General features: G+C 41.6%; 1 protein-coding gene across 1 annotated transcript in view; it reads left to right on the forward strand.

The window, feature by feature from the left end:
* The window catches only part of GRIK5 (glutamate ionotropic receptor kainate type subunit 5), a 344,216-nt gene that overhangs the window by 268,024 nt on the left and 54,201 nt on the right, over window positions 1-21,991 (forward strand). The window contains exons 6-12 of the mRNA XM_066607146.1: window positions 374-552; window positions 638-691; window positions 773-934; window positions 2,846-2,998; window positions 7,472-7,576; window positions 7,756-7,863; window positions 8,181-8,384. Coding sequence (XP_066463243.1) covers window positions 374-552; window positions 638-691; window positions 773-934; window positions 2,846-2,998; window positions 7,472-7,576; window positions 7,756-7,863; window positions 8,181-8,384 — 965 coding nt within the window. The remainder of the gene's footprint in view (window positions 1-373; window positions 553-637; window positions 692-772; window positions 935-2,845; window positions 2,999-7,471; window positions 7,577-7,755; window positions 7,864-8,180; window positions 8,385-21,991) is intronic.

Consider the following 21,991-nt stretch of genomic DNA (forward strand, 5'->3'; position numbering starts at 1 on the left):
TATCCTTGACTAACAACCTAGAAGCTCTGCAGGGTCAAATAAAATCTAAATTCGGTTCCTTGACCCTGCAGAGCTGTTATTCTATTATTGAAGAAAATCACTGTTGACCACCGTGTTTCCTCTATAACATTGGCAGGCTCGGGGGCAGCTAAAGCACCCACAAGTCAAGTGGCAGCAATGTGTGTATGTGCTTGAGGCTACCAGCTTCATGCAGAAGAATACAGGATTATTCTAGTAATTTACAGCATCTACCACAGGAGGAGTTACTTTTTAATGTTCTTCTTCTCTAAATCTCTTCCAATGTTCTAATTCTGCCTAAAGCAGCGAATTCCCTTTTGTGCTCCTTAGCTTTCTCGTCTGTTCTATTCTCCAGGTTTACTGCGGCTAGAAGAGTTGGTTCGCCAATTCCTAATATCAAAAGACACACTTTCAGTGCGAATGTTGGATGACACAAATGATCCAACACCTTTATTAAAGGAAATCCGAGATGATAAGGTGTCCACTATCATTATAGATGCCAACGCAACTGTATCCCATCTCATTCTTAAGAAGGTTGGCTTGTCTTTATGCCTCTTTTTTTTTACTTTAATTTGCTTTTTACAGCACTCAGTCAGTTGTTTCCTCTTCTCCATCACAGGCCTCAGAGCTTGGGATGACGTCTGCTCATTACAAATATATTCTGACAACAATGGTGAGACCAGAGGTCAACATGGGGGGAACAACTTTGTGTGAATGTGATAGGGGACAGTAACTACATTTGGTTTTGTTGCAGGACTTTCCCTTGTTATCCTTGGAAGGGGTGGTAAGCGACCATTCCAATATCCTAGGATTTTCAATGTATAACAGTAGCCACCCCTTCTATTTGGAGTTCCTGCGAAGCCTCAACATGTCCTGGAGAGAAAATTGTGAGCTCACCACATACGTGGGGCCAGCGGTGAGTCATAATATTATGATGGAGCAGCTATTTTTTTTCTGCTGTAATTGCTTTACTTGCATGGTAACATATAAGACTGTAAGGGAATGCCCCAATAAGAAGTGTTGGAGCACATAACTACCTCCTTCGCACAAACTGAATCCTTGAAATGTAACCGCAAGTGAAGTAACTATATTTGCATATTGCTAAATTTATGTGCTCTGTGCCTTTAAGACAATAATACTACGTAGTGGTAGGAGCGCAGGTTGGCTGAAGTCAGGGAGCACCTTTGCAGAACATCTGGATTCTATAGTGTTGTGCCACGTGAGTTGCAACCCAGAAGAGGCTAGGCTATAAATATGAGGCATGCAGACCACCTTGTTGGAGAATGCAAGAGCAAAGTGGTGTTGTGCCAAGGTACACTTGCCATGAGTTAGTTCCATGGCTGGCGTTGGGTCTGGTGAGAGAAGTGGTTACCAGGATGATTTCAGACTGTGGCCAACTTTTCCCATTAATACTGGTATTCACCTGCTGAAGTTATATTGAGAACTGTATTTAGACACTGTGTTACTGCTTTGTGCCCTTTACTAGACTGTACCCACCTAGCTCTGTGCCACATTTCTGTGTGTAACTGCCAAGCTATATGCCACAATATTGTGTGTTACCATCACGTTTGTGCCTTCTAGTAGTGCTGTAACCTGAAGCTCATTGCCTCAGTCTCAACCTAAGTAAAATGCTCTTCAAGTTAAAGCTTGCTAAGTCCATATGAGAGACTTCATCATACTTGATCAAAGTGTACAGTGTTGTTATGGTTATAGGCCACACTTATATGTTTCTGACCCTTTTACAAGAGTATGGACACCTAGTGCTTTTCTAAAAACTGCTACAATTCATGGAGATTACCGAAAGGACTACATGTCAACAGTTGGTCAACTATAAGTCATGTAATAACAAAGGTCGTGAGCAGATTTTACAAATGGTGCAAAAATGCAACCATGTTGGACTTCTTAGCAATGGTCACAAGGGTGCCCGTTACTTTGTTTACCATAGGTTGCAGTCATCCCATGATCCCAAAATGCAAAGGGAATGAACAAAAGAGAAATCTAAATTAAATCAATATTTGGTATGACCAGCCTTTGGCTTCAAAACAGCATTAATTCTTCTAGGTACACTTGTGCCAGTTTTTTAATGAATTCGGCAAGAAGGTTGTTGCAAACCTCTTGGACAACAAACCACAGCTCTTTTGTGGATGCAGACTTGCTCAAATCCTTCTGTCTGTCCAGTTGGCCATCACAGTCAACTGGCTTGAACCCCATAGAAAATCTTTGATGGTATTTGAAGAAAGCAGTTGCAGCCTCCAAACCCAAGAATATTAGTGAACTGGTGGTCTCTGCCCATGAGGAAGAGCTAAGATTCCTCAGGAAGCTGTCGGAAACTGGTGTCTGACTATGTATCACCTTTGCTGCAGGTCATAACAGCAAAATGTGCTCTACTAAATACTAGCGATGTTTGTCATGAAGGGGTTGAATAATTCCGAGACTGCAGTAGTCATTAAAAGTGTTGATTTTGGAGAAACCACTTGTTCTATTAGTTGTTTGAGCTACTTAAATTGTTTTTGCTTTATTGTTATTTTTGCAAACTGCTGAAAGTTTATAAATTTGGCAAATTAGCCTAATTTGCAGCGGGGGTTGAATACATTTGATTGCAACTGTAAAAAATGGGACTATTATTAGGGACAGAATGTGCTATAGGCCTTAGTGGGGTGGGAGGAATAAAACTGCTCAACCAAGCAGTAGGTGTAACAGTGGATAACTAATGGACTAGTAATTGTGGTGCACTGATTTGTACCTTCATTGTCTAGTTTTACAGTACTACCATTCTGATTTTGGTATTCTATGTGTTTGCTCATATTTTCTATCTCCTTTTCCTCAGCTCTCAGCTGCTCTTATGTTTGACGCTGTACATGTTGTAGTCAGTGCTGTACGGGAATTAAACCGGAGCCAGGAAATTGGAGTAAAGCAGCTGTCCTGTAGTACGTCACAGATTTGGCAACATGGGACCAGCCTCATGAATTATCTGCGAATGGTATGGAGCACCCATCTTATCTGGACATGACAATACATTTCTGCATTAATAAGAAATAGTTGTTTCAGTATTTTCCCCCCATAAATCAATAGTGCAAGCGGTGATAAGAAACTTTGTAGTATATTATTGCAGAAAAATGCCTTTTTCCACTTATCAGACTTCTCGCCTCCCCCCGCTGCCCATATTAGTCTATGGAGAAGAGAGTAAGAGGAGGAGGGAGCAGCTGCAGATAGAAAGGCAGAGGCACAAACACACAGAGATGATGTTGCTTCTAGGAAGTGTTCTATCTCACCCCAGGGGTTGATTTACAGCTACATTCGCTGCTCATTACTTATGTATATTGTCCTCCGTGCTGTTGCTACTGAGGCTGTGCCACAGAGAGATAAGGCAGCAGAATCCCTTCTACTCTGTGTGTGCAGTGTATGGGAAACATCAAAGCAGTCTCCACCCAGTAGTTCAGAGAAAACTGACAATTACATATAGAGTCTGCATAGGCTACATAGATTTAGAGAATGGCAATCTTCATACCAGCCTTTCAAAGCAACGCTCGGTTCACAGCAAAATTAAATTATGCATGCAGAATGTATAGTTACAATAGCAGCACTATTTGTTCCATTAAAAAACAGAAACCTAATAAAATGGATAGAAAACTGAAATCTTTCTGGGTTTTTTTTGAAAACCCATAGAAATCAATGGGGAAAAAACTGAAACATTTAATGCCATTTTAACTCAGTTTCTGTGCACTGAAGTCAGAACAGAGCGATGGAAAGCCCCAACAGAGCCCTGCTGCAGGTGTGAATAAGCCCTTAGCCCTGCTCCAAGGGTCCCTCAGGATTGTATTATTCACAGACTATTCTACACCCCCTGAAACTTAAGTTGTGTCCGGATAGAGATTCATCTTCCCCTAACTGTAGGTTTTCTGGTGCAGATGATTTTCATATTTTTTGGCTCTGCTCTTATGTAAATCAATTTTGGAAAGAAACAATTTCCAGTATTAACCCCATAAGCATGCAGCCTAGTTTGGAGCTAAGGAAGTAACAATTTTTGGGGATTTTCATCTCTACTTTTCAAATACCATAACTTTTGGCATAATATATACATTTCAATAATTTTTAGCAGGAGCGGGGTGAAAAAACACATTAATTTTGCAATTTTTCAACTACTATACAGTGTAAATTATGTAACGTTTTTCTGTGGGTTGGTAGAATTATGACAATACCAAAATTAAATATATATTTTTTAGTATTTTGCACTTTTAAAAAAAAAATAAAACCCCTTTTTTGGAAATTTGTTATTTGCATTGCTTCATTCAAAGACTCATCATTTTTTTATTTTTCCTTCTGCAAAGGATTTTTTGGGTGACGAGTTGTAGTTTTTATTACTACCATTTTGGGATACATATGACTCTTTTGATCATTTGTATTGCATTTTTTGGGAAGGAAAATGAACTGAGAAAGCATTTTGGCTCTTTTTTTTTATTTTTTTTAATAGGGTTTGCTGTGCGGGATAAATATTGTATTCAATTTATTGCAGAGGTGTGGCAATATCAAACATATGACCTTTTTTATTTTTAAAAAAAAGTGTGCCAAAATAGAGTATTTTATAGTTTTTTTAACATGTTCTTTTAAACTTTTTTACCTCACTTTTTATGTTCCTGTAGGGAACTTGAATCTGTGATCCTATGATTTCCCTGATAATACACTGCATTGCTTCTATATTGCAGTGTATTATCATTTTTCATTTACTTCAAAAGCAATAGCAGATCTGGAGGCCACTGTTAGGCCTCCGGTTGCTAAGGCAATGCATGGGCCTTTCATGATTTAATGGCGGTGGGCCAATGACATCACAGTGGAAACTTCCTCCCTCTGTGAATTCCATGCATGTCAGGATAAACACTGATCACAGCATGTAAGGGGTTTACATGGAGAATTGGTGTTCTTGCTGTTCCCTGATGCTGCAGTGGGATGCCGGCTGTTGATCACAGCCGGGTCCAGCTGCAGATGATGCACGATCAGTTCCTAAGTCTGTGCCATCCATATACAGTATATATACAGCATTTTGTGGGAACCCTTTCCCACCCATAACATATATGTACATCATAGGGTGGGAAGGTGTTAATTGACTGTATAATGCAGATGTTTCGTTAGACTCCATGGTATGTATTTCGGATGATACGTCATCTCTTGACAAGAGCAGCAATATAAAAATGGAAGTTACAAAACTTAATAAAATGGATCAGTAATATACTCTCATCCTGCAAGAACTGTGTTACCGCTATATTACGCTGAAAAGATTAACATTAGAGATGAGCGAGCGTACTCGGAAAAGTACTACTCGCTCAAGTAATTTGCTTTATCCGAGTATCGCTGTGCTCGTCCCTGAAGATTCGGGTGCCGGCGGGGAGCGGGGAGCTGCAGGGGAGAGCGGGGAGGAACGGAGGGGAGATCTTTCTCTCCCTCTCTCCCGCCCGCTCTCCCCTGCTCCCCGCTGCGACTCACCTGTCAGCCGCAGCGGCACCCGAATCTTCAGGGACGAGCACAGCGATACTCGGATAAAGCCAATTACTCGAGCGAGTAGTGCTTTTCCGAGTACACTCGCTCATCTTTAATTAACATATATAAAGAAAAATAAATTAGCAGGTTTTACATGGATTTGAAAGCCTTGGTTAGATGAGCTCACAAGAGGGGAGTTGGAGGTACTTGAGGGACTTTAGGGAAGGCGAGGATGCGCTGGGCGCGAGAGGAGAGGTGATGGGTTTTAATCGCCTTTTTTCTGTTTGTTTTTGTCTTAGTTTTTATGTTTTGTTCATTTCTATTTCCCAATTAAAAAATCTACTTAAATATCTACTTAGTAAAGATGGTGTAGACAATGGGATTTATCTCCAGAGAGCTTCAGTGTACCTAAGAGATCTCATTTTTGTGAACTTGTATAAGTATGGAGAGCTTAAGCACAAAATACCGAGGCTGGCAGTGCAGAATACTATAATATACAGACACTTGAGATCATTCAGAGAAATGCTCTTCATAGATAGACCCTTATGATAATGTGCCCTAAGTGGAAACATTTCAAATATTAGCATTTTGCTGTATAACTGTAATGTCCTAGAGAGTTATCCATGAAATGAGATCACACTGCACCGGGAGATCCCTGTGGTGGAGAAATATAGTTATTGTAAGGAAAAAATAATATTGAGATGTAGATTTTACCTGGGATGTTACACAGTCTTTCCCTACCACACACTACTGTTACAGACTCGTTTTTGCTTTAATGCATACTCAAACTTTTCATACTTGAGCTCTTGCCCCTTTAAATGCTAACCCCACCCATAATTCCTGGTGATATCATTAAACAATATGGTGCCACGGCTATGCTGCTCAAAGCTACCGTTGACCTTGAACTTGCCACTAATTCCTACACTTAATAAATTACCCCTATCATTCAACCCTGCAGACCTTTTTCTGTCCCTTCCGAGACATTTTAGGAAACTACACATGTTAAAGAGGTTTTGTCACTTTTTACTATCGATGTCCTATCCTCAAGATAAGTCAATAGCAGATCGGCGGGGAATCCACCGTTTGGCATCCCCGCAGATTAGCTGATCCTCCAGCCCGCTGTCAGCGGAGCGAGGGTGGACGTCCAAGTCCGTGGTGAGGGCCGAATGTGTTATAGATGGCTTCATTCCTGTTGAAATCAATTGGAGCTAAGCTGTATATTCCAGCACTGACCATCAGGGCCAGACGTCCACATCAGTAGTCAGGCCCCGGAAGTGTAATTGATGGCTTTGCTCCCATTGATTTTAAAAGCTGTCCATAACACTTCTGGCCCTGACGTCCAATACAGATGTCCGGCCCTGCTGCACCGCCAATTTGCTATTGATTACCTATCCTGAGGATAGGCTATCAATAGTACATAGCGGAAAATCCATTTAACAATGAAAGGGCTATTGTACTTGTAGTCCAACAACAGAACTAGTAAGCACATTCCCCAATTTAAAAAAAGCCAGCCAGTTTCCCCATAAGAAAATTAGCCACAGTTAACCCAATAATCGAGGCATTCACAGTGCCCTCATAACAGAGTCAGCTAGCTTTAGTAATGAGGATTTCTGATTTCACTTGCCTTGTGTCCACACAAACTTACATCAGTATGAGTAAAAAAAATCGAGTGACTCTAGACTGAAACTGTGAAAAGGAACAGTCTTACACTTCAAGGCAAATGTTCTTAAAAATGTCATAATACCATTTTTTGGGAAGCAGGATAGAAATAATAATATGGAAATACCTTCTGTTTTAAGAAATTCTGATCTTTCTTTTAGTGGAGAACTTTGTTTCCTTCCATCCCACCACTACCTCATGGGCTATCCTAGGAAGGTGTTTTTTTTTATAAATGTTCCTCACCCCATAAAGTTCACCATTGATCTGCCAAATACTAAACATGTGAAATAATCATTCCTCTTATTGTTTTTAATCCAACCAGGTAGAGTATGATGGATTGACTGGACGAGTAGAGTTTAACAGCAAAGGACAAAGGACAAACTACACTCTACGCATTCTGGAGAAGGCTGGAGATGGCCACCGAGAGGCAAGTATTGGCAACTATCAAGGCTGTTTACTAATTTCAAAGTCTGTACACTGTAAGTGCCCTCATTTTGCCACTTGGTCTTTTGATATGAAACTTATACTAATTTGCTTTGCGCTACAGCAAGAATTTGAGTAGAATTCTAAGAAACGTAACCCAATCATTTAACTTCTTTCTTGTAGGTTGGTGTTTGGTATTCAAACCGTACCTTGGCCATGAATGCTACCAGTCTGGATATAAACATCTCAGACACATTGGAGAACAAGACTTTAGTAGTAACCACAATTCTTGTAAGTTCCTTATACGTGAGCTTCCTAAATTCATGAACCTATGTCGAATGCTCATGCTGCTATCTATATCTTGGTCAAGCCATGTATATTTTAGCAGCTCTGTAAATTTGGTGTGATTGTTCTACATGCTATATCTCGGTTACTTTCAGGTTTATATAGCACAGGTGATGATCTCATTCTTTAGATCATTTCATTTGTTTGTTTTTTAGCTCTGCATTTTGATTTGTTCATATTTTCCCATCTCTTGCTGTAATCATAAATTCAGCCCCTTTTTCCTTCACATCCACCTGACTATTTTATCTAATTTCTCCTTCTAGGAGAATCCATACATGATGCGCAAAGCCAATTATCGATCCCTATCAGGCAATGACCAATATGAAGGTTTCTGTGCTGAGATGTTAATGGAGCTAGCTGCACTCCTGAGGTTCAACTATAAAATAAAGCTGGTTGAAGACGGGTTGTATGGAGCTCCCGAACCTAACGGATCTTGGACAGGGATGGTGGGAGAACTTATCAATCGGGTAGGCAATACTACATGAACTGATTTTAATTAGGTAAAATTATCTGGCTGTATAATATGATGATGGGAGTTTTGGGCATGCTAAGATATGGCGTTCTAGTTCGTCCCAAAGATGCTCGATAGGATTGAGATCTGGATTTTGGGCTGGCTAATGAAATTGCAGAAATTATGCTACACAAATGAAGCCTCAGCACATGGTGCTCAGTCATGTTGGTAGAGACATGAAGCTGTACCAAAGTACTGTCAAAGCTTAGGTAATGCCACATTGTCTAGAATGTCTTTGTACCCATTGGTGTTGAGGGGTGGACTTCACTATAGCCAATGGCCCTAGCCCTTCCGATCACAAAACCTCCCAGAGCATAACAGAACCTCTTCCAAACTTCACTGTTGGGACGGTGCGGTTGTGTGAAAGTCGCTCTTCAGGCAATCGCCACACCCAAGTGCGGCCATGCGATTGGAAGATGGCATACTCTGACTCAGCTGTCCACAACACTTGTTTCCACTCATTTACAGTTGAAGAACAAAGCTCTAAGCACCATCGCTGGCACCTCTGTGCATCCACAGCTGTGATGTTAGGCTTGTGTGCAGCTGTTCATCCATGGTAACCCTTCACATGCAGTTCCCTACAGATGGATCTGACACTAATGGATGTTCCAATGGCTTGTGTGACCTCCTGAATGAGTGTTTCAGCAGACGATGTGCATGATGCCTTCACAGCTTGTACAAGGCTTCGTTGACCATGTTCTGTCAGTCTACAAGATCTCCCCGAACGTGGCTGCACTGAACTCATGCTAAATGTTTTCCATTTCCAAATAACATTGCCAAAAGAGGACTTTGAAAGGTCCAAAACCACTGCGATCTTTTGTATGGATTGGTTGCTCTGGTGACCTCCCACCACCATACCCGTTGGAAATCTGTCAACTCTATACCTCATGCCATTCTGATGGTTTCTTCACTGGGATATACCTGTGTGATACTCTCCTTTATACTTAATGTTCACACATACAGTTTGCATATCCCCTTTGCCTGACAGCACAGGATTGGTGGGTGCCCCAATACTTTTGTCAACATAATGTAAGTGTCTGACAGCCATCCCAATGACTATCGCTCCTGTGTGGAGCGTGCTGGAGATCTCTTCCAGCCACCCGCCTATATTCACTACAAACATACAGATGTTCATAGATTGAATTACTTCTCTTTACACTGAGTGAAAAGTCACTGGTTGCTTCGTTACAGTGAGCTGAAGTGAAGTGACTAGCAACATCAGAGCAATTTCTTATTCAGTTCCCTGTTGATGGTTGTGTGTACAAGGACAAATCAGATGATGATTGCCCATGTAAAGGTACCTTTAAGATATGTTCACATGGGGTGGAAATGCTGCTGAATTCTGCAGCATTTCCACTATATGTGCATGTACCCTTAGTAGAGATGAGCGAGCGTACTCGGAAAAGCACTACTCGCTCGAGTAATTTGCTTTATCCGAGTATCGCTGTGCTCGTCCCTGAAGATTCGGGTGCCGGCACGGAGCGGGGAGCTGCAGGGGAGAGCGGGGAGGAACAGAGGGGAGATCTTTCTCTCCCTCTCTCCCGCCCGCTCTCCCCTGCTCCCCGCTGCGACTCACCTGTCAGCCGCAGCGGCACCCGAATCTTCAGGGACGAGCACAGCGATACTCGGATAAAGCACATTACTCGAGCGAGTAGTGCTTTTCCGAGTACGCTCGCTCATCTCTAACCCTTAGCCTTGAAATTTTAACTTGAGAATTTTGGCCTCCTTATTACCTCCATAAAGGGGACTTGTAATCTTTTTTTTTAATTATTAATAAGCATCTGTAGAAATGGTATAGGATCAATAGTTTTGCAGTCAGTGATCTTAGGGATGTATAACCTATGCAGTCTTATGGGTCTCAAACTTGTTCCTTATGAAGGGAGCATCACTGGTCATGATGGTCTGTATACCTGAAACTTGACCCTAATCCTACAGTTGGTGCACAAACATATGTAAAGGTACATCCACCAGTTTGTTTATTTGGAAACTATCTGGCAGTGTTATTTGGGTACTGTATAGTATATTTATTTGGGCAGTATATGCTACACTATAAGACCGCCTGCAAAGAGGCAGGTTGGATTCCACATGTGGAATCCCACAGCGGAATCTGGCCCTGGCAGCAGCAGCGTCCGTGCGTACCGGCTTTCTATTTCTCTTCTCTGTATGGCGGATCGTCTGCATGGCAAGCCGTCAGACATGCGCATTACAGATTTTTCTTTTTTAAACTCCTGCTTTTCCTGCGTGATTGCCTAGCGATGATGTGGAATCCACGACCTTTCTGCAATGTAAATTGCGGAAGGGCCGCAGATCAGACAGCTTCTCTTGACTTCAATGGAAGCCATCCATGTGGAATCTGTGCAAAAATGGAGCATGCTTTGATTTTTCCAACGCCAGTGGAAACCGCAATTGGTTTTCGATCATGTGCAGGAAAAATCAGTATTTCATAGCATGCCATGGGCGGTATTTGCTGTGAAATCCAGAGCTGGACGTCCGCTCTGGAATCCGCAATGCAAATCCCCCTGTGTGCAGGCAGCCTTAGTGGGATGAGCATCAACAGAGGGTACTGCACAAGGCAATATCCAACCTAAGGCCAACCCTGCTTGCAATAATTATCCCACCCAGAACGTGCACATAGCATTAGTTGGTGCTGACTAGTCAAAAAAATCTGCCTTTTAGGACTAGAAGGACCAATGTTCATTCACGTTCCCTCACCTTCCTATTAATGTAAGAATAGACAGAATGCTGGAACGGCCCTTGGTTTATTTGTCAGTGTTTCAGTACTATTGGAGTACTCTTAGCTCTGCACAATTAGAAAGAGGTTGGCTTCATGAAACGACCCTTGGAAGTGTCTTCTTCTATTGAAGGGGCCAACCATTAATGGCCAATTATGCATTGCACAGACGAGCCAGGTCTGCCAGAGTAGTAGAGGATCTTACGTCAAGACTTTTTGCTCTTGCTCAGAGTGGAGTCACAAGCAGAGGATTTTGCCCAGAATCTAGGATGATCACTTGCCCTAGTAAGACAACCACATTAAATAAGATCTTTTTCCATCACTATTGAGTGTGTTTTATACGGGGGATCTTTAATTTGATGTTAACCTTGCTGTCCTGAAGAGTGTGTTGGCATCCATGCATAATTTGCTTGTTTAATCATATAATCAGTGTTATGCACATAAGATCTCTAATTATTGACGAAAATTAGCATAGATTATATGAAGCTACTCATTCAGTGGAAAAATTACTTGTTGCACTTTTCAACTTAATAGATACTGTGTGCAGAAGATTCAGCAAAAGAAAGTACTACTACGTAAATATGGAAAGTCCCTATATATAAGGAAAACATCATTAATTCATAATAAGTTTACAGGGGGTATAGACCAAACTAATAATAACATTTCAGAGTCTTATAGAAAATTGCTGATGGGGCCCCGTAGGGCCCTGTTAGGATACAAAAGTTATTGCACCAGAAAGAGTTTTTCCATTCAAAGTATGCCAAAAGCAAGAGTAGGAGCCCAACATTGATCCATACACTATCCTACCAAAGTAAGTGGACACTAGAGCAAGAATCAGAAGTAGTATTTATTTACATATGTTAATACATATGCCATGTAAAACATCCCCAGACCATAACAGACTTTCCGCTATACTTAACTGTTGGCACAAAACACTCTGGCAAAAGCTGTTCCCCAGTCCTACTCCACACCCAAGTACGTCCATCTGATTTGAAGATGGAGTAGCGTGATTGATCACTCCATAGAACGTTCTTCCATTTAGCTCAACAATCCAATGACGATGCTCCTTGCATCATTGGAGATGGGCCGATGCATTGTCTTTCAAAAAACTTGCCAGATGTCCCCAGGAAGAATGGAGGGAAATACCAGCTGAAGTGTATCAGACGTTAGTAGAGCGTATGCCACAAAGAGTATCTGACATCAATAAGACCCAAGGAGGACCACTAAGTATTAACTTGGAAATAAATACTACTTTTGCATCTTGCTCAGGTGTCCAATTATTTTCAGTCTTTCCTCTGTGCTAGGTATATTATTTGTCTATCACCAGTGGTGCATAGATGATTGGTCCTTCCCCTGTGGTAGGTACCCCACTACTGGCAAGATAACCAATTACTGTTCCCTAAAAACTTAATACTTGCAAATTAAAGTTTGAGGAAGCCTTTGCACTCAGTTTCACAGCACTGTATGCCTTCTATATTTTGCTTGAATGGTAAATCTTTTAGCTTTTCAAGATTGATTCAAAGAAATGGTAGAAATCACATAATTCCAATGCATGTGGAAGAACAATTCCTAAGTTATAGATCATCTACATGACTTGTACTGACTTTATTACGTAATGGGTGGGACAATAATACAATGTCTGTTTGGTTAAAGCCATATAAAACAATGGTCATGACACATCAATCTATTTTTTTTTAAATTAAAATTAAATTAAAAACGCAGATCTGTATTATTTTTTTCCAGAAACAGGGCCACTTCTGTCCATAGCCTCCATTTAGTGCTGCAGCTCAGCCTCAATCGCATGAATACAATCAATGAATGTAAGGTTATGCACATGGGTATGGAAAATACACATCACCATTACATACTAAATGGGAAATCAGTGGGCAAAACTGACATGGAAAAGGACTTAGGGGTTTTAGTTAACTTTAAACTTAACTGGAGCAACCAGTGCCAGGCAGCTGCTGCCAGGGCAAATAGGATCATGGGGGGCATCAGAAGAGGTCTAGGGGCACATGATGAGAACATTGCTCTTCCTCTTTACAAGTCACTGGTCAGACCACACATGGAATATTGTGAACAGTACTCAAGAAAGACACATCAGAGTTTGAGTGGGTTCTGAAGGTGGGCAACTAAATAAATGGAATGGGTGAACTACAATACCCAGAGAGGCTATCAGAATTAGGGTTATTTAGTTTAGAAAAAAGATGGCTGAGGGGCGACCTAATAACCATGTATAACGGGTCAATACAGAGATTTCTCCCATGATCTGTTTATACCCAGGACTGTGACTGTAACAAGGTGGCACCCTTTACATCTATAGGAAAGAAGGTTTCTACACCGACAGAGAAGGGGGTTCTTTACTGTGAAAGGAGTGAGACTATGGAACTCTCTGCCTGAGGATGTGGTTATGGTGAACTTACTACGACTACTAGAGAGGCCCGGATGCCTTTCTTGAGTGTAACAATATTACATATTATGGTCACTAATTACTTCTGAAGGGTTGTTGATCCGGCATTATTCTAATTGCCAGATTGGAGTCGGGAAGGAATTTTTTTTCCTAAAACGAGGAAAATTGGCTTCTACCCCATGTTGTTTTTTGCCTTCCTCTGAATCAACATTGGGAGGGGCTAATAGGCTGAACTAGACAGATATATGTCTTTTTTAGCCTTATACACTATGTTAATACTGTACTACCAGGAGGTTAGAAGATTTTCATTAGGACATCGGCAGCATAAAATTGGGCTATTTGCTGATGACGTTCTCTTGACCTTAACGGACCCTATGAGATCTCTGAGAGCAGTGAGAGATATTATCTCTTTGTTTAGTAAGGCTTCCTACTTTAACTTGAATATAAACAAGTCTCAAATTTTAGGCATTAATATCCCCATCTCTTTGAGGGAAGAATTTCAAAGAGAATTTGTGTTTCAGTGGAAAACATCAATTCCCTACTTAGGTATAACCATATGTCTCCCACTAGAGCATATTACTTCAGCTAACTTGGGACCCTTGCTCCCCTCAATCCAAAAATATCTAGGATCTTTAGCAAAATTGGAATAGTCCTGGTTTGGGGGAATAGTGCTATATAAGATGTTAATTCTACCAAAAAAATTAGATTTTTTCCCGCAGTCTACCCCCCCCCCCCCAGTTCCACATGACACTATACTAGAGTTCTAAAGACAATTATTGAAATGTATTTGGAATAATACTGTACTACCCAGTCTGGCCTATGGGCATTTGTGTTTTTGGAAAAAAAAAGCATTCATGCTGTTGTAATATCATACAATCCCTCAATCTGAGCAGATTATCCAATTTTAGTTTAGATCATTCTTTATATACTATAAGGGTCCAGTGTAATTATTATTTATTGAGGGCTGCAATGGTCACATTTTGGTTATTTTCGAGAACGGTGATCTCTGATCACAATTCCCAACATTAATCATCAGCTAATATCTGTGTCTATTGGCAGGGTGACAGAAAACAAGATTTTATTAATGAACATGCTGTGGGTGGAGGTGAAGATCTCATTTCTCTGGTCGTGGCAGCAGAGATTGGAAAGGCTTAAGGCCTGCTGGCTATAGCATGAGGGAAATGGGATTTGCTTATTTCGAGCCCAGGCAGTTTAATATAGAAGGGATGACGGAGCTGTTGAGGGTCCTTCCGAGGTCTTTATACTAATAGATGGCATTATGGGGACAATTGTATCTGTCAGAGGTGCACTAGGATCAAATTAGCTATCTCAAATGATGGAAATGGCTAGTTTTCTTGTCTTCACGTTGATGGAAGGTGACATGTTTGAGATACAGATCCTTGGTAGAGACGAATGTGTGACATTTTATGGGAATACACAGTCATTAGATGGATATTTGTTCACGGAGCTAATGTATAGATGCTTTATATACGAGTGTCAAAACAGAATAGACTTTTTTAGGGTTGGTGAATGGGAACACTGACAAACATAATGCAAATACCAATTTCCAGTAAAATAACAGGGTACAATGGCATGAATCATCTTTTACGCCCCTTATTTTGAAAGTCATGAGGCATAACTAATAAATAAAATACAGCAGTGATGCCATTGAGTAATAATATCATGAATTATATTGTAAGGATAGTATGGGCCAGTACCGAAGACCATTTTGTGGTTTTAATGTGAATTAATTCAGAATTCTGAACTAATTAATTTGTTAAAATATCAAAAAGTTAAAATATTTATAGTAGTTGGACTTTGGTTTCCTGATAGGAGAGCTCACAATCCAATCTGTGTAGTTTGCGCTAAATTTTTGTCTTTGTCTATTTGTGCCACGGATATCATTTATTTGTACCAGTGTTTCTTATATTTGCCCCTTTTACACCAATTTTTGTTTTGTCTAGTTTAATTGAGTGTGGTTTAGGTGGCACATCTATTCCAATACATGAGAAAGAGACATGGTGTGTGTGTGTGTGTGTGTGTGGGGGGGGGGGGTATTTATCATCAGGGGACTAATATTCTGGCAGTTTTTCTTCCCTTCTTCAGTATGAAGATGCAACAAATTTATCAAATGTCGCACTATGTTGCATCTTTAACTATCTCTAGGGATGTGGAGTCACTTTGTATGCCACCTGCCTGCTGGACTGAGATTGTGGCAAATTTCGTGACTTTTTAAAAAAGGGACACCCCCTGATGCATCTGAGCCACCAGTCAAACATGTTGGAGGATGAATCATTTTAGGTGTAATTGCTGGTAGGCAGTGTAGCAATGTCCCTAGTTCTTCCATTGCGGCTTGTCAGTCCTGTGTTCTAGGTCTTCTACTCAACTGGATCGCTACCTATATATAATTATTGGAAGAAGCAGGTTCCATCTCTCTTGTCTATCACATTTTTTGTCTTGCTGCCATCATGGGTTGGTTGGTAATAAACTGTGACATTTTAATGCATCAATAAAAGTTACGTTTTAGGATAGGAGCTCCAGAAGGTCAACGGGACTTTGGGCAAAGTTATCTGTAGCAGTCACCAGGGTATTTTTTTTTGGTCCAATTTAACAAACGGTATGCAACATTTTATAAATTTAGCACAAAAAAACCCAAAAGAAAATAGGCAAGAATACTTATGAGACAGAAGGAAAAGATAAGATTTGTCACCAGCACTAAATCTTTACAAGAAGTAAAGATGTAATAGTAACTGGGGTCAAATTTTTTCAGCAAAAATATTATATGAAGAGTCATAACTTACAGCATCGTTCTGCGGAAATAGAGCCGGTCATTGTGGCTACCACATTAAAATAGAATGGATTATTGCATAGGCTGATCCAGGCTTATTTCACATTAAGAAACAGCCGCCGCCCGGGATGTATGAAGGGAGGTTGGTGTTTTGATCTCCCTTCATACACGTCCTGCATCTGCAGAACATAAAAATACAATAGGCTGGTCCCTAAGCGGTAAAGGGTAAAAAGTGAAGAGAGTGGGAGGGGTGGCACATTCTGCAGAGGGACATTGGTACATGCAGCCTGAGGAGAATCTAATGCTCCTCCGTGTGTATACATATTTGGTATTATTGTATCTTGACACCACCATGAAGAATGGGTGGAGACAAGATGAATGCCCCCAAGCGACGCCCACAATTTTATTGGCTGGCCTGGAGAATAGGTGGGCATTATCTCCCCTCCAGCCTCGTGTCACTCAGCCCTCCGCCACTGTGCCTTGTGCCCTGTAACCGGCTTCTGCACTGTGGACTTCCTGCAGACGTGCCCTCCTGTGTTCTTCAGCACTCCTCCCATGCCGGCACCGAGCAAGTTCCCGGAAGTGTCTCCGGCAGGGACGCTGTGGCCGCTCCTGCTCCTGGCCAGGCCGCTTCTGGAAGCGGCTCTGACAGGGACGCTGCTGCCGCTCCTCTTCCTGGATGCGGGCAGCTCCTGGAAGCTGCTCCGGCAGAACCGCTGTGGCTGCTCCTGCTTTTGCTCCTGTTACGATAGCTCCTTGATGCAGTTCTGGCAGTGACACTGCGGTGGCGGCTCCTGGATGGAAGCGCAGCCAGACACAGTGGGCATTGGGGGACAGCATCGCCGGACACAAGGTCAGCATGGAGGCAGACAGCATCTCCGGCATCGTCGGGGGATGGGAGCGCAGGCATACACAGCTGTCTGCCGGAGCACAGATGGGACAGCGGCACCGACAGCTGTCAGCTGGGGACAGGAGCGCAGGCATACACAGTGCAGAAGCAGGGCACAAGGCACAGCGCTGAAGGGCTGAGTGACACGAGGCTGGAAGGGAGATAATGCCCACCCATTCTCCTGACCTGCCAATAAAATTGTGGGCGTTGCTTGGGGGCATTCATCTTGTCTCCATCCATTCTTCATGGTGGTGACAAGATACAATAATACCTACATATTTTTTTCCTCGGTTCCTCTAAAGTAACCACGACTTCAGTAAATTTTCTGTGTGAACAACAGGTAAACACTTGTAGCAAATTAACTCGGGTGAAGCCGAGTATATCAGCTAATATGTAGTAAGAGTCACAAATAGAGTGAGAACTGAACGCTAAACTGAACTTTTTTAAAATAACAAATATATAAGAAAATCAAATAAAAATTAAAAGCAAAGTTACAGGAATAAAAAAAAAAGGAAAATAAAGAAATGAATATCATAAATGGCTGACCTAGACCAGACTTGTTAATATAGAGACACTTGACTTTAATAGATTTAAACAATGAAATCAGTCTTGGCCTTGTTGTCATTAGTTATTTCAAGTATATTTTTATAAGTAATAATAGGAAGTGTTTTTTCAGACTTAAATTCAAGGGAAAAAATAAACTAATAGTTTTAAGACTGCCTGTTTATCTTTTACTGAGTTTTAAAGGATTATGTGATAATTTACTTCTAGTATATAAATCCCTATATATGCAGCCTTTTTTCTATACTGTAGAGTAGGACTGGGCAATCAATCAAATTCATTTGATTGATTGCTATTTTGCTGAGGCTATATTCAAATTGTTGGCAGAATTATGAAATGAAGATTAACCATGCCCCCTTTGGGCAATGCTAATATCAAGCTGGCAGAGGAGTGGCCAAGATGTCAGGGAGGCTGTGATGAGGGGGAGAGAAAAAATATGCGAAAGGTGTGATGAGATTGGAAAAGGGCAGTACAGTATATGGAAACTTTAACGGGGTGTGTGCATAGTACATGTGGGGTGGGGTGCTGGAATGACTGAGGGTGCGTGCATAATACATGGGGGCTGGGATGACTGGGGGTGTGTGCTTAGTACATGGGGCAGGGATAACGGAGGATGTGTGCATAGTACATGGGGGCTGGGAAAACTGGGATGTGCATAGTACATGGGGCTGAGATGACTGGGAGTGTATGCATAGTACATGGGGTTGTGATGACTGGGAGTGTGTGCATAATATATGGGGGCTGGGATGACTGGGGGTGTGGAACCCCATCCTTCATGAGTAAACTAAAGTTCATACCCCATTTGTTTACATAAGGAATCACATACGCAGCAATTCATTGCTATGTACTGATTATCAGTATTGTCCCATTCAATCTTGATTATTAGCATATATAAAAAATAGGAAAGTACAACTTAAAATCGAAAATCGAGTAGAAATTGAAAATGATTGAGATTATAAGTTTTGGCCAAATCACCCAGCCCTTCTATAGAGCAATGACTTCTAAAGGCCCATTTACACCAGCACATGATTGCTCAAAGATCGCTCAAACTACAATTAGAGTGACAGCTTTGAGCAATCATTTTGCATAAACTATTAAGTAGCTACTCAACTACTTAATAGCAATTAGGTATGCAAATGAAGCCTTCGCTGAATGCAATTAATAGCTATTATCTGCACTCAGATGCTTTGTTCTCCATGGGGAAACAATGCTAGCAGCACTCCCCTGTGGAGAACTTCTGATAAGAGTGAAGGACGATTTTTAAGTTGGACTGAATTTAACGATCAGCTAGCAGAGCCCAAAAAGTACTCGATGGGTGCACATTTAGATGCACCGATTATCGCTAAAATGATCGCTGATTAGTAGAGATGAGCGAACGTACTCGGATAAGCACTACTCGTCCGAGTAATGTGCTTTATCCGAGTACCTCTCTGCTCGTCCTGAAAGATTCGGGACGCGCTGCGGAGCGGGGAGCTGCAGGGGAGAGCGGGGAGGAACGGAGGGGAGATCTTTCTCTCCTTCTCTCCCGCCCGCTCTGCCCCGCTCCCCGCTGCGACTCACCTGTCAGCAGCGGAGCGCCCCGAATCTTTCAAGACGAGTACAGCGATACTCGGATAAGGCACATTACTCGGACGAGTAGTGCTTATCCGAGTACGTTCGCTCATCTCTACTGATTAGCGATTTTTTCTTTTTAGCAATCATCGGCTGGTGTAAATAGGCCTTAACTTTCAGGTGGCTTTACACAGGACAACTATCATCATACAGTCGGCTTAAGCAATTAATGTTCCATGTATACACGGCCACCAACAGCATGATTAGTAAGAATTTTTTCCCTAGTTGCTAGTTGTTTCATTTCAGCTCACCTAAAAATAGTTGATTAATCATTGTCCAGTGTAAAGAGGCAACTGTTTGTCCGCCAACGACTAGCCAATAAGCTTTGGAGGGAGGAGTTAACTGCAGTGACCGTGACCACAAACAACAATCACTCTGTAAAAGCGCATGAATAGCAGTCATTTGTACGCTAACAACTCACTGTAGTGTCTTTTCTGATAGTTTCCCATGTGAACCCACCGTAAGCCAGATTCACACGAGCGTATGCGTATTTCCGCTGCATTTTTGTGGAATGGGCGCTGCGTATTTGTGTGCGCAACTGCATTTTTTACTGTACTTTTTGCATGCACAAATCGTGCACATGTGTGCACATAAAAAAATACGCAACGATAGTCTCAGCCATTGAAATGGCTAATTAGTTTCATGACTTCTAGATATTCTTTTTCCCTGCACAAATGCGCATGAAAGTAGAACATGCTGCATTTTTTTTTTGTGCAACCGAAACGCACAAACACAAAATATGCACAACTGAATGAACCCAATGAAATCAATGGGTTCTATTTTCTGCTTATTCCAAATACGCTCGTGTGAATCCAGCCTTACAGTATAGTTCCCTAGCTGTTGCTAAGTGCAACACCCAGCTTCTCCGAGCATTAACAACTCTGCTTGTGGACAGATTCCTCACGGCGTGGCTGAGCTCCTTTCACCCAGTTGGACATTTATCAGATTGCCGTACAGTGCACAGTATGAGGATGGCACTTTCCGCATGTAAATCACAACTAAAGCAAGCCTTTTGCAGACTTTGAAGAAGCAGAGCATGCTGACAGATTTCAGCTCTGAAGCCTGCAGAATTATGAATGCAGCTCTGGAGAATAAAACATGCTTAATTTATAGGACATGCAATGTATTTACAAATGTGTCCACTTTTTGATGCAAATTCATTCTATATGTAAACTGTAAAATTCTCTTCTAATGTGGTCATAGTGTACGTTTTAGGCACGTTTCAAGTGAAGATCAGTCTACAGCAGTAAATCTGTTTTTTATGGTTTCTGGGCACTAAGAACAGACTTTTATTGCATACAATGCACAGATTATGTAGAATTGTACATTTGATAACTGTTTTGACAGTAACAGTAGGGTGGTTTCACATCTGCGTCTGAACGTGCATGCAGCGCTTTTTCTCCCATCCAAAAGCCGAAAAGGTGAGCAGAAAGCGGGCCGACCCGATTATAATCAATGGGGTCTGCCCGGCGCTGCTTGGTTCCATCCAGAGACAGAACCGTTTGGCTGCGGGGATTCCGCTTTCCTGATTGTGGAGCGGAAAGGGTAACATCCCTCCTTAAGGAAAGCACCTAGAAGGTGTGTTAAATGTTAAAGGGTCTGACATTGATTTGCTGGAATGCTGCCATCCAATAGGTGGCGCTGCAGAGGTATTGTTCCATCTTCCTTATTTGCATATATTTCCCAGAGAAGCATGGATAGCCTTATAAGTCTCCATACCTTCTAGGTGCTCTCCTTAAGGAGGGACGATACCCCTTCCAACCCACGCCACAGGCCTCTCACTAGCCCAGCCAGAAACCTACTGCACACTGATGAGGGGCAAAAACCCAGAAACAGCTGTCTGTGTATGGATTCTGGCTTGGTTTTCAATTCCCAACCATTGTAACTAAAACCCGTTTTAAAGGGTCAGGCATTGATTTGCAGGAATGCTGCCATCCAATAGGTGGCGCTGCAGAGATGTTGTTCAATCTTCCTTATAGGCAAAAACTGATACATTGTCTTATGTTTAGTGCTTCCATTCAGGTAGATTAGTTATGCACCCACCCCTTTGTCGCTTTACTAGGCATTACAGATTGTCTTGTCTTAGTGCTCATTTAACATTTTTCAATGTAAAATTCTTCATACTGTATGCATTTCATGAAAAAAAAATCTCCTTTTGGTAACTAGAAACCATCAACAAGCAGGTATGTTACTGTTTGGTGATCTTTGAGATCTTTGAAGTATATGTCCAACTTTAAATGTAATTTTCCAGTTTACTGAACTGGTAAGCGGATCCCAAGTCAAAGCATCACTTTATAACCTACATTCCAACAGATAATGTTGAGGGAAGACAATTCTTCTAATTGCACTGTGACTAAATGTGAGAATAATAGTAGTTGTTGTACATCATAAAGTCTATTCACTTGGTGTTGTAGAAGAGGGGGCAAGGAACGACAATCAGGTCAACTAAAATGGATATACGTGAGATATATAGATGGCAGTAATAAAGATTAAAGCATGGCGGTGGGGTGAGAGGACTAAGTGAGAGTTAAATGATATGATCAGGTGCGGCATAAGGCTCATTACCCATAAAC

This window comes from Eleutherodactylus coqui, chromosome 6 (assembly GCF_035609145.1).
Source record: "Eleutherodactylus coqui strain aEleCoq1 chromosome 6, aEleCoq1.hap1, whole genome shotgun sequence".
NCBI lineage: Eukaryota > Metazoa > Chordata > Amphibia > Anura > Eleutherodactylidae > Eleutherodactylus > Eleutherodactylus coqui.